Genomic DNA, 12,094 nt, shown 5'->3' with positions numbered 1-12,094 from the left:
ACGCCCCTAAAGGAAAAATTCTCAAAAAAAAAAAAAAAAACCCTCACACTGGAAGCATGTGCGTGCGTGTCCAAGATCCCAAGAGGAAAATGGAAGAGGAGGGGTTGTGGTGTGATCATCCCCCCAGGGTGTGATTTCTCACTTTCTGTCTCTTTCCAGCAAGCGCATGTGCCATATAGCAAAAATCTCTCTTAAAAAAAAAAAAAAACCTACGATTTTGCAAAAGATCATAACCATTTTGCTCACTATACGATTTTTGCAACTTTTCTTTTTTTTAATTATTTAGTTTGATTTATTTATTCATTTATTTTAATTTGACCAGAGAGAGATACAGAGAGAGAGAGAGGGAAAGTGAGAAAACAAGCTGCCAAGTCCGGGGCTCAAACCATTGTTGGCCATGTGGGAGTGTCCAGCACCTTAACCACCATGCCACCTGCTGGCTCCCTATTTTTGCAATTTTTCTATCAATCCACAATTATTTCAAAATTAAAACATACTCACATACTCCTTAGCTGAAGCCTCAAAGTTGAAGTTCGGTTTAATATTTTGGCCTCTGCCTTAAAAGGACAGAGCTTTTCCATCTCTGAGTGAATGGGCCTGTGAGACTCTCTCAGAAGAGTGAAGAGGAAAAAGATGGGAGCAGAAGGACTGTGGCTTTTAAGGGGCTCAGCGCCAGGAGCCAGAAGGACTACAGCTGCTCCACTCCAACAGTGGCACCATCTGCCCGGAACCAGACTGAGTCTGGAAGGTTCTGGAAGCCAGAAGGACTGAAGTAGGTGCAGGAGGTAGGGAAGGGCTGAGGGGAAAGGGAGAAACTGAGGACTCACGCTTCCCAGAAATCTTGATCTGTCCCAGGCCTGGCTGGGGTCTGCGTTCCAGGAAGCCACAGCGTTCGCCCTCGGCACAAGTGGTCACAGTCTCTTTGCAGGAGCCGGGGCCTCCTCCACAGTCGTAGCAGCGCATGCGGTTTCCTGGCAGGAGAGGAGAGGTTGGTCAGGGCCCTCAGGGGAGCTGGCTGACAGAGGGGAGGTTGCCTGGATGAGAGCACCTTGGCCCTAGCCTTACCCAAGACAACCCCCAGCAGGGTGCTGAGCAGGATCCCAGCAAAATGGGGCTTCATTGCCTCTCCCTTGTGGGCAGCAGCTCTCCCTCCCGCCCACCCCCCTCCCTGGCCCTGCTCCACCTGCCTTATATCCCCCTTGCCTCGCACTTTATAGGGCTGTAAAGAGGGAGGGAAGAGTCTCCCCTAGCAGGCACCAGGGGCCTCAATGGGGACAGGGAGGGGCCCATGGCATGCTCTTAGCATCCGCCAGTCTCCAAACTCCTTCATCTTCAGCGTCAGTTCCCCCCTCCCCCAGGTCAAACGTTTATTTACAAACGTATCTAGTATGCTGAGTTTAAGAGTTTGGTCCATTTTTCAGAGATTGTGACTACACCCCTTAAAATGGTCTTCCTAACTATTAAATGGATGAATTAAAGCATCCTTATTTCTTTTTTTAAAAAAGAATGATTTATTTTAATTACTCATTCATTTTTTATTTTAATTTGACTAGAGACACACACACACACAGAAGGAAAGTAAGAAAGCAAGCCACCAGGTCCAGGACTCGAACTGTCTGTCTGTGGTCAGCCATATGGGAGTGCCCAGCACCTTAACCATCATGTCACCTGCTGGTCCCTAAAACCTCCTTACTTCTTTTCTTTTCTTCTTCTTTTTTCTTCTTCTTCTTTTTTTTTTTTTTTTTTTTTTTTTTTTTAGGGAGTGGATGCATGCGCTTGCCAGACAGACAGAGAGAAGCCACGCCGCAATCCCTTCTCCTCCATTCTCTTCTCGGGATCTTGGGCACGCATGCACATGCGCCCGGCGTGAGTTTAAGTCACCGGGTCTGGGACTTGAACCACGGTCGACTACATGGGAGTCCAGAGACATAGCCATTACGCCAGCTGCTGGTCCCAAATCCTCCTTACTTCTTAAGCAGTTGTCTTACTGTAGAATCGGGTGCAGCAAATCCAGGTCCACAGTACCGTCAGCATAATGAGTAATCGCTGCTTTCCATTGAAGATGGCAGATTCTTCTCCAGGCCAGCTCACAGTGGCTCCTGCGGGCCACGGAGGCCATGAACCCCCGGACGCTCTGTCCAGCGTGGCGCTGCGGGAAGCTCTGCTGGACACGCAGAGTCCGAGGGCGGAAGAAATGGTGGCACCACGGCGAGCCTTCCTTTTCTCATGACCTTGTTCTCGCGCTCCCTCAGAGTCAGCTCTTTCTTTTTAAAAAAAGAATTCTTTTCTTTAACTTTATTATTTATTTATTTCATTTTAATCTGGACAGAGACGGACATAGTGAGAGAGAAAGCGAGAAAACAAGCTGCCAGACCCAGGACTCGAATCACGGTTGGCTATATGGGAGTCCAGCACCCTTGGTGGCAATCCTAAAACTGTGGCCCAGAACTCCTGGGAGTCCCTAAGACTCTTTCAGAGGTTCTCAAGGGTCTTTCTTTTCTTATTTATTTATATTTAAGAATTTTTAAAAGTTATTTAATTTTTTTGTTTTGTTGGTTTTATTACAGCCATGCTCACTGGGGTTAGGTGATATCCCAACTGGGTCCGGGACGTGAACCGCGGTCGACTACGTGGGAGTCCAGCGACATAACCATTACGCTAACTGCTGATTCCCAAAGTTATTTAATTTTTTTAAAGAATTATTTATTGGGGCCAGCAGTTGACATTATCGACCGCGGTTTGAGTCCCTGACCGGGTGGCTTAAACTCACGCTAGGCACGTGTGCGTGCGTGCCCAAGATCCCGAGAGGAGAATGGAGGAGAAGGGATTGTGGCGTGACCATCCCCCTTGGGGGCTGATTTCTCACTTTCTGTCTCTCTGTCTCTGTCTTTCTGACAAGTGCACGTGCTCTATAGCAAAAAACCTCTCTCTCTAAAAAAAAGACAATTATTTATTTAATTTTATTTATTCATTCTTTTTGTTTGTAATTTAACCAGAAAAAGAGAGAGAGAAAGTGAGAAAGCAAGCTACCAGGTCCAGGATCCAAACTGTGGTCAGCCATGTGGGAGTGTCTAGCACTTTAACCATCGTGTCACCTTCTGGTCCTAAAAGTTAACTAATTTTGTTATTATTTTTTAATTTGACTAGACAGAGAGAGAGAGAGAAAGGGAAAGTGAGAAAGCAAGCCACCAGGTCTGGGACTCAAACAGCGGTTGGTCATGTGGGAGACTAGCACCTTAACCACCAACCCACCTACTGGGCTACAATCTTCCTTTCTATCTACACATCTATGCGAGGCCAGATTTTCTTAGTATACTTCTTCTTTTTTTTTTTTTTAAGACAACTAGATATTTTTTCTTATTATTTTATTTAACTTTATTTATTATTATCATTATTATTTTCCAGTTTGATCAGAGAGAGAGAGAGAGGAAGTGAGAAAGCAAGCCACCAGGTCCGAGACTTGAACCGTGGTCGGCCATGTGGGAATCCAGCGCCTTTAACCACCCTGCCACTTGCCAGCCCTGAGATTTTCTTAGTATACTTCAACCAAACAGACGGGCTGCAGGAGCAGATACGAAAGCCCAGTCATAGTGTATTAAGCCAGACGTTCAATAGATTTGCAGAACTATAAAGTCATGCCACTCCTCTCGCTGTGCTATTGAGAAACATCAGTTCTTTTTCATGAAGCTATAGTCTTCTAACATGTCGTAGATTTATTACTTTTAGGCTCTCTGGAGTCTTCAAAACCACAAGTCAATCCACAACTTTTAAGAGTGTAGAGAGATCCTGAGATCAAAGAGTTTGAAAAGTGCTGCTCAGCAGACACCTGTGTCCCCATGCCGCCAATCCCTCTCCCTGGCCTTCCTCTCCCTAGGACATTCCTGCCCTGGTTTCCCAGAGGTAGCCCTCCTCCTTGCCAGTGTCTTTAACCCCACACTCTCCCGCCCCAAAACCCTATTCAAACCTGCCTTTCTAGTCTTTCCAACCCACCCCCCACATCCCAGTGGAAGCACATCCACCCCTGCAGCCCCACGCGTGATTAATTCTCTCCAGCAAGGCAGTAAAGCTGGAAGGGGTAATTAGGGGGTAGGGACAGTTGACGTTGAGGGGGGATCAAAGGGACCTGAGGTTGGGTGGGGTCCACACTTACTGAGCTGGGCTTGCGGGTGTGGGTGTGGGTGCGTGAGTGTGGGTGTGGGCAGGTGGGGGTGCTGTTGGTTTCCTACTTAAACAGATGTAGGCCAGGGCTGCTTAGGAGGGTGACCTTGAGAGACTGAGGGGGAAAGACAGAGAGCAAAGACAGGGAGAAGGTTGAGAGAGCAGAGAACAGCTTGAGACAGGCGAGGGAGGAGGGAGGGGAGTAGGAGGGGAGGTGACAGACACAACTGGGAGCTGCAGAAGGCAGACAGCTGAGTTACAGAGACAGACGTATTGAGAGAGCAAGAAGACCCCCAAGGCACGGGCAGCCTCGCAGGAGGCAGGGCGGGTGTGAGAGCTGTGGGGTGCTGGAGCGAGGGGAGGGCACCTGCATCAGGGCTGTTGAAATCTGGTCCCGTCCTGGTTCTGCCCCCACCCCAGACTCACTCCCTAGGTGTGTCTGTTTTACTGGTCCCTCCCTGTCCTGCCCAGATGCTCCAACCCAACAACTCTTAGGATCACATTCTTCCAGACTCCCGAGCAGGGGCCCAGCCATGGGTACCTCCAGCATCTTCCTCTGCGGCCTGTTCTTGTGTGGGGCCCTGGGTAAGGGTGGGCTGGGGAAACGCAGGGGGCAGGGGCATGTGGAAGACCCTGGGGGCTGGAGGGTTGAGCGGGCTGGAAGAGGCGGGGTGGGGAGAGAGGCTTCAGGGAGCCCACCTTAGCCGTAAGGTGGAAGAGAAGTCTCCTCTCAAAGGCGTTGGAGAATGACTTCCCCCCCGAGCTGTCCCCCTACCCCTCATCTCACCTGCTTTTGTGCTGGGCCCCCTGGTCCACGTCAGTTCTAATTTCTGTTTTCTTCTCTGTCTCTGGCCACTTAACTGACATCCACTCCCATCTATGCCTCCGCCCGGCTCTGGCTTTTGTGTCACTTTCTACGTCCATCTCTGGTTTCCTCGGCTTCTGCCCACGTCTGAGTCTCTCTCAACCCTTGTCCCTCCGACTCCTGTCTCTATCTCTCTCCCTGCACCCTCTGGTCCCCTCTCTGCTCCTCTTATTCTACCGTCTGCCCTTCCCTCTCCGGGCCGCCGTCTCCCACTCCCATGTTGTGTCCCCTCTGTGTACCCGTCCTGGACCTGGGCTCTGCCTCTCACCTGAATTCGCCTCTCCCTCTGCCCCGCTCTCTGCTCACCCAGGAGGTCTCACCTCCTCTGCTCAAGGACGGCTCCGCTGTTACACCTGCAGCTTCGCCAAGCCCTGCGACCCTGTGCCCACCGAGTGTCAGGACGGTGAAGCCTGTGGCATCAGTACTGGCATCTCCGGTAGGACTCTGGCCCGGTAGCCCCCGTCCAGGTCCCTCCCTCCCTCCCTCCATGCTGCCTGTCCTTCCGCCCCACTCAGCATGTCCCCTCTGTCCCACAGAACAGAGTGAGGTCATCCAGCGGAAAGGCTGCCTCCCAAAGGCCCAGTGCGCCCTGCCCGGCCATGTCACCTACTGGTCACACACCTACGCTCTGCGGCACCGCTGCTGTGAGCAGGACCTGTGCAATGCTGCCGGGCCGCCACCACTCCCCGGCCTCCTTCTCACCACCCTGGTCCTCCTCGCAGCCGGCTTGGCCTGGGGAGGCCACCTTCTCCACTAGCCTCACGTGGACCTGCAGCCCTTCAACCTGGGAGCCCTTCGCCGCCCCAAGCCTGGGAGACGCCTGCACAGACGCTTCTGAGACGCTCAAGAACTCGATTTTGTACCTTTAGCCTCACAGCACCTCCGAGACCCGATTCCTGTGGGCACTCCCCAGAGCCCAGCTGCACAAAAACCACCTGTTCTGCGTCTTTTGTCTCCCTGGGTGCTGTTGCTGGATCCTCCCTCAGGCCCAGGGCTCGGGCGAGGCAGGCATTGCAAAATAGGGGCTGTGCGTCACAGGCACGGGACGGGACGAAGGGGACACAGGTATGGTGAAGGGAGCCTCCCCAGGAAAGACTGATTCGTAGGTTGGGGAGCAGGAAGGAGGGCTGGGGAACTGCCAAGAGCACGTTTTATAAAGGGCTCTCTGGGGCCGGCCAGCGGCGTGGTGGTGAAGGCAGCTAGCTCTCACACAGTCGACTGTGCAGTTCGAGTCTCAGATCCGATGACTTGAAAGACACTGGGCACATGTGCGTGCCTGCCCAGAGTCCCGAGGAGAATGGAGAAGGGATTGCAATGTGGCCATCCCCCGGGAGGTGATTTCTCACTTTCTCTCTCTCTGGAGAGTGCATGTGTCCTGTAGCAAATTAAAAAAAAAAAAAAAAAAAAAAAAAAAAATGCCTTGGGAGTCCAGTCATGCTGCAGCGTGTGTGTGCGTGTGTGCGTGTGCACGGGCATGCACTCTAAGAGCAGATAACAGCCGCCGGATGGGCTGGGCTGAAGTGCTGGAGCCCGAACCCTAGCTCTGTGTCATGAGCGTCCTGCTTTCTGCCAATAGCTTAGCTTAAGTCACTGCAGCGTGAAGGCTTTAGGCAAGACCTGAGAAAGCTTTTCCCCAGCGAGGCCCAACCTTCGGCAGAGACACGGAGGAGATGCTGGCACGGGCGTGGCTGCGAGCACGGCTCGCTTCTCCCTGAGACCGGGAGGGGCCGAGCTGGGAGCATCGCTGCCCACCCTGCTTCTCCAGCCCAGGCTTGCTCAGGGCGTAGAGATGCCGGCCCAGCACATGCCCCACAGGGAACCCCGCCAGCCAGACACTTCCCTCTGTGCCAGGAGATAAGGCAGGAGCCCTGGGTGCAGTGGAGGGCAGCGTGCCCGGGGTGCCGGACAGGAGATAAGCTGCCGTGCGCTCCAAATACCACAATGGCACGTCACGGGGAGGTGTGGGTGCCGAGGATACGGAGGGAGCCAGGCGGGGGTCGAGCGGGCGCCCCATCCTGACTCGGTTCTCTCCCTTCCCATCTAAGGAAGCCTGGGGGCTCGCTCCCTCCCAGGCCCCTCCCTCGCGAGAATGAACACAGGCTGGAGGTGGAGGTGTCTGTTTTAATCTGGAGGCAAGTTGGGTCTTCTTTCGGTTCTCCCCGTTTCTCAATTCTCCCACTTTGTGCTTCTACTTCTATCTCACGGCCCAGCTCTCTCCAGAGACTCTGACTCGGGTGTCTTCCCTTGGGTCTTCATCAGCTCCCCTCGTTTGCCCTTAGGTTCCCTTAGGGCCGATTGCCGGCGTCGATCCAGAGTCCAGTTCCTGTGTCCTTCCTCCCACGTCCTGGGCTCCACACCCCACCAGCTACTCCACCACACTGTGGGCTTAGGCCCGTGCCTCACTGGCTGCCCCAAGGCGGAGACCGCGCCTTTCATTTATTTATTTATTTATTTATTGAGAGGTTTTTGCTATAGAGAGACAGAGAGACAGAAAGCGAGAAGTCACCCCCCAGGGGGGATGGCCACGCCGCAATCCCTTCTCCTCCATTCTCCTCTCGGGATCTTGGGCACGTACGCACACGTGCCCAGCGTGAGTTTAAGCCACCGGGTCCAGGGCTTGAACCGTGGTCGACTACGTGGGAGTCCAGCGACATAGCCATTATGCCAACTGCTGGTCCCGGACCTTGCCTTCTTGTAGGTGACATCACAAAAAAGTGCTCCTCCTTCCCTCCAGCCCCCGCCCACCCTGCCCAACCCCCAGCTTGGTGGCTGCTGAGGCCCGCTGAACCGTTGTCACACTCTCAGCCCCTCCCTGCTGGCAGAGATGCTCTGGGAAGCCGTCAAGGTGCCGGGTGACCAGGGAGACAGCAGGTCACACTCCCCAGCAGCTGTCACGGAGATCACCTGACCTTGTGGGCAAGTGGGCTGTGGGGTTTGTGAAGCAGAGACACAGTGAGGGTCTCTAAGGACACCCATGCCCAAGCCAAACCCAGGTTCCCCTCCCAGCCTCAGGCCCCCGGGGTTCCGCCTCCACCTTCCAGCTGTTCCTCACCCGCGGTGGGCCAGGTGGATGTTCTCATAGACCTGGATTTCAGGCTTGAACTGAGGAGTCGCGGCGTCTGCGGGGAAAGCCACCAGAAAACTCAAGAGCTGTTTCCACCCACTCCCCTAATGAGATAGGGTACCACACGGAGAAGACGTACCCCAGGGAGGCCACCGTGAACCCAGCCTTTCCTCGCACCCTCACTCCCTCGTCCTCCCTGTGGGAGGGAGGAACTCACCTATGCCCTGAGCCCCCTGGGCCCTCTGCCTCCAGAGCGCAACGCTGAGAGCCAGGATGGTGACCGCCTGGCCCGCCGTCAGCAGCACCATCAGGATCCGGGGCGCGTCCCATCCCGCAGCGGAGGCACAGGGGGTGGGGGAGGCTTCCATGGGGCCTGCAGACGAGGGTATGGAGAGAGGCAGTGAGGGGCTGTCCCTGCGACCCAAACAATACCTCCTCCCTAGTCTTGTGGGAAGAAAAGAAGTCTTGGCTGCTGGTCTGTCCCACCAGAAAGTTGGTTTGACCAAGCTCCTTCTCTGTGATGGGTTCAGTCAAACAAGAATGAAAGAGAAACAAAAGCCCCTCCATTGGCAATGAGGCAATAATCTTCTCCACTAGAAGTCACCCCACCCCGGCCTGCTTCGGCTCCTATGTCACCTCCTTCCCTAACCAGCAGGCGCTTCCAGCATACCCCTTCCCCTCCTGCCTGGTTTACCTGCCAGGCTGAAGCTGACCCCTTTGCTCTGAGGCAGGACGCAGCGGATGGTTCTTGGTCTGCGGCCTCTGGGCTCGGGAAGCCCTTCCCCAGGACACATCAGGAGCAAGGCAGCCCCGTCGCCCCAGAAGGGCTGCACACGGCCCCTCACGGAACCCTTCCCCTCCTGCCAGGTCACGGAGTCCAGGCGTCTGGCGGGGACCACAGAGCACAGGAGGACAGAGCAGAGGGATCCATCTGCAGCTCTCGCAGAGAGCTGGGTTCCTGCAGGGAGAGAGGGCCCCTCAGTTCTTTACCTGGGGTTCTGGGGGTCCCGGGGCCCGTGCCTGCACACCCGGCTCACCTCTCAGCACAGAGACATCATACACCCTCCAGTTCTGGAACTTGTGCTGCTGACCCAGCACGGCGCACCAGTACCGCCCGGCGTCTCCCTCCTTGGACCCCTCCAGCCACAAAGAGTAGTTCCCCAGCAGTTTGAGTCTGGACTCCTGTCCGGGTTTTCCAGGGTCTGGGGCTGACCTGGCCACTGGGACTTGGGCCACCAGGATGGTGGCGGAGCCTGGTGCAGGGCTATGGAACCAGGACAGGAGTTCATCCCCGTGGAGGGTGGGTGGTGAGGGACAGGGCAGCTCCATCGTGTCTCCCAAGGCCACAAAGACAGTCTGGATGCTGTCTGTAGGAGGAAGGTTGTGCGAGCTCAGAGACTCCCGTCAGACTAACAAGTCCTCCTTCACCTCCAGTTCCTGGCTCCCAGCCCACTGAGGGGAGCTGAAGAAGAAGGCTGGACTAATCAGCAAATTTTTCTATTTCTTTATTTCTCCTTTTCTGGGACATTTTCTCTTTTTTTTTTTTTTTTTTTTAAGGTTTTTTGCCATAGGGTGCATGCATTCTCCAGAGAGAGACAGTGAGAGGAAAAGTGAGAAATTGGTCCCTGAGGGGATGGCCATGCCAAAATCCCTTCTCCTTTCTCCTCCTGGGATTTTAGTCACCCACACACATGCACCTAGCTCGAGTTTCAAGTTGCTGGGTCTGGGACTCAAACCGCAGTCGACTATGTACGAGTCCAGCAACCCAACTACTGTGCCATCTGCTAGTCCCTCTGGTCAAATTTTTAAAAAGATGATAATAAATCTGGGGTCGACAAGTGGCACAGTGGTTAAAGGCACTGAACTCCCACATGGCCGACCACGGTTCAAGTCTCAGACCTGGTGGTTTGCTTTCTCACTTTCTCTCTCTGTCTCTGACCAAACTGGAAAATAATAATGATAATAATAATAAATAAAGTTAAATAAAATAATTGTTTTTTTTAAAAAAGATTATAATGAATCAATAAAATTAAATGAATAATTCTTCAGTTATTTTCAAGCCACTGGGTTCAGGACTCAAACTGTGCTCAACCATGTGGGAATCCGGTGCCTTAACCACCAAGCCACCTGCTAACCCTCCCCTTTTTTCAAATTGCCAGAGAGAGAGAGAGAAATCACTTCCAATGAGATATGGTCACCCCCAATCCTTTTTCCTCCATTTCTCCGATCCATCCGGATTTGGGGCATGCAGACACACATGCCAGGTGTGTTTTTCAAGCGACAGGCCAGGACTCAGCTCCAGTCAGCCGTGTGAGATCCAGCTTTCGGGCTACGGGGCTGGCCCTGTTTCCTACGAGGATTCGACATGACCTGAACTCTGTCGCCTCGGGTCTTCCCCGTATCAGAGGCAGGGGAGGTCGCTGGGTAAACCTATGTGGAATCAGGTGCCTCCCAGGAGTAGTCCCTCCCCAACATGCAGTAGTTCCAGCTTCTCCCATCCTGCTCCTTACCTGCAGCAGCCCGGGGGGCCCCACACAGGGACAGGAGGAGGAGTAAGACTGCCATGGTGAGAGCCTGCCAAGTTCTAAGACCCAGTGTCCCTTGACAGGAAACAGGGCCCCGATAAGGGTTCATGCTCCCCGGTCTGGAGTGACATGGGTCTGCCACAGGGATGGGAAAGCCAGGAAGATAAAGCCCAGCTGCGTATGTGCAGGGCCAACATGCCCACCAGCTTTCTGTCCTGGGAGCAAAGGAGCGAGGCCTCTGAAAATGACCTCCTCACCCCTCTGACTCCACGTCTGTGGAGGGATTCAGATCGGAGGCTTTCCACGCTAAGAAACCTGCGTAAAGACGTGCCAGTGTTGTGTGGTGATGTGAGCCTGCACCCTCCACCCACGCCCAGCTCCTCGCCAGCTACCTCAGCCTCTTGGCATCCAGCGGAGGGTCCCAGGCTCACACCGGGCACCACGGGCCTGGCCGTGACACTCAGGAGCCAGCTGGCCTGCACATCCACCTGTGCCTGGGCTCCCAGACCCTTGGTCCACTGCCTGCAACCCTGGGCCCCTTTGCAATGATGCCTTTATACTTGAAAATAAAACCTTAAAGCACTCGGGGTGGTGGGGGGGAGAAACCTGCATAGTGGGCTAGCAACACGGGCTGGTGGCTCACGAACCCTCCATGAGTACACTAGATCCCACATGGCTCACGCAGTCTGAGTCCTCGGCCCAGCGGACTGAGAAACGGGCAGGCATGTGTGCATGTGTGCCCAGATCCTGAAAGGAGGGACGGATGGAGAAGAGACTGTGGTGTGACCCCGTCCCCGGAGGAGTGCTTTCTCCTCTCCCTCTCTCTTCCCCTCTCTGGCACTCACCCTCTAACGTGTGTGTTCACATGTGCGTGTGCACACACACGCGCGTGCACACACCTCCACAGAAAGGGTCTCGGATGCCCTCTTGCCTGTCAGTCTGGAAGTACATTCTGTGTTTTCTCTTCTGCCCCAAGAGATGTCAGCCATGTGCGAAGGAACTGTCTTCCTGCTGGTCTCCATGGAATTCAGCACGAGATTGTATAATATGTCCAGAGAGTGCTCCATAAATGATTCAAAATGACTTTCTCTGTGGTTGCCTAGCACACCACTGACTTACTACTCAAGGAGGACAGCAGCAGCCTAGAGAACCCACTGACTCATCCCTCTGCCCCAGGCAGGACTCAATAGTTTGTTTGTTTGTTTGTTTGTTTGTTTATTCATTCATTCATTCATTCATTCATTCATTTATTGGAGAGGTTTTCGCTATAGGGCACATGTGCGCTCGCCAGACGAGAGAGACATAGAGACAGAAAGCGAGAAATCACCCCCCAGAGGGGATGGTCACGCTGCAATCCCTTCTCCTCCATTCTCCTCTTGGGATCTTGGGCACGCACGCACACTCACCCGGCTTAAGTTTTAAGCCACCGGGTCCAGGACGCGAACCATGGTCGACTACGTGGGAGTCTAGCGACATAGCCAT

General features: G+C 54.0%; 3 protein-coding genes across 4 annotated transcripts in view; 1 reads left to right on the top strand and 2 right to left on the bottom strand.

The window, feature by feature from the left end:
- The window catches only part of LY6G6D (lymphocyte antigen 6 family member G6D), a 2,614-nt gene extending 1,494 nt beyond the window's left edge, over positions 1-1,120 (bottom strand). Inside the window, exons 1-2 of the mRNA XM_027774100.1 lie at positions 1,066-1,120; positions 828-971 (exon numbers count right to left, since the gene is read on the bottom strand). Coding sequence (XP_027629901.1) covers positions 828-971; positions 1,066-1,120 — 199 coding nt within the window. The remainder of the gene's footprint in view (positions 1-827; positions 972-1,065) is intronic.
- A 3,571-nt stretch (positions 1,121-4,691) lies between these two features.
- On the top strand, positions 4,692-6,104 carry LOC102472294 (lymphocyte antigen 6G6e). The gene is made up of 3 exons (XM_006154280.2): positions 4,692-4,743; positions 5,334-5,459; positions 5,560-6,104. The coding sequence occupies exons 1-3, from the start codon at positions 4,692-4,694 to the stop codon at positions 5,778-5,780; spliced, it is 399 nt and encodes a 132-aa protein (XP_006154342.1). The 3' UTR covers positions 5,781-6,104.
- Positions 6,105-7,580: 1,476 nt separating this feature from the next.
- On the bottom strand, positions 7,581-10,715 carry LY6G6F (lymphocyte antigen 6 family member G6F). 2 transcript variants are annotated; one of them, XM_027774098.1, is made up of 6 exons: positions 10,598-10,715; positions 9,125-9,454; positions 8,782-9,045; positions 8,305-8,460; positions 8,076-8,142; positions 7,581-7,948 (listed from the first exon to the last, which is right to left on the bottom strand). In XM_027774098.1, exons 1-6 carry the CDS (start codon positions 10,650-10,652, stop codon positions 7,924-7,926), a joined length of 897 nt encoding a protein of 298 aa, XP_027629899.1. In that variant the 5' UTR covers positions 10,653-10,715; the 3' UTR covers positions 7,581-7,923. The 2 variants fall into 2 exon arrangements, with proteins under 2 accessions (XP_027629899.1, XP_027629900.1); XM_027774099.1 differs by lacking the exon at positions 10,598-10,715 and adding an exon at positions 10,286-10,335.
- Positions 10,716-12,094: the final 1,379 nt, after the last annotated feature.

This window comes from Tupaia chinensis, unplaced genomic scaffold (assembly GCF_000334495.1).
Source record: "Tupaia chinensis unplaced genomic scaffold, TupChi_1.0 Scaffold000403_1, whole genome shotgun sequence".
In the NCBI taxonomy this organism is placed as follows: Eukaryota; Metazoa; Chordata; class Mammalia; order Scandentia; family Tupaiidae; genus Tupaia; species Tupaia belangeri.
The sequence above is the reverse complement of the archived record's forward strand: the minus strand, read 5'-3'. Positions and strand labels throughout refer to the sequence as shown.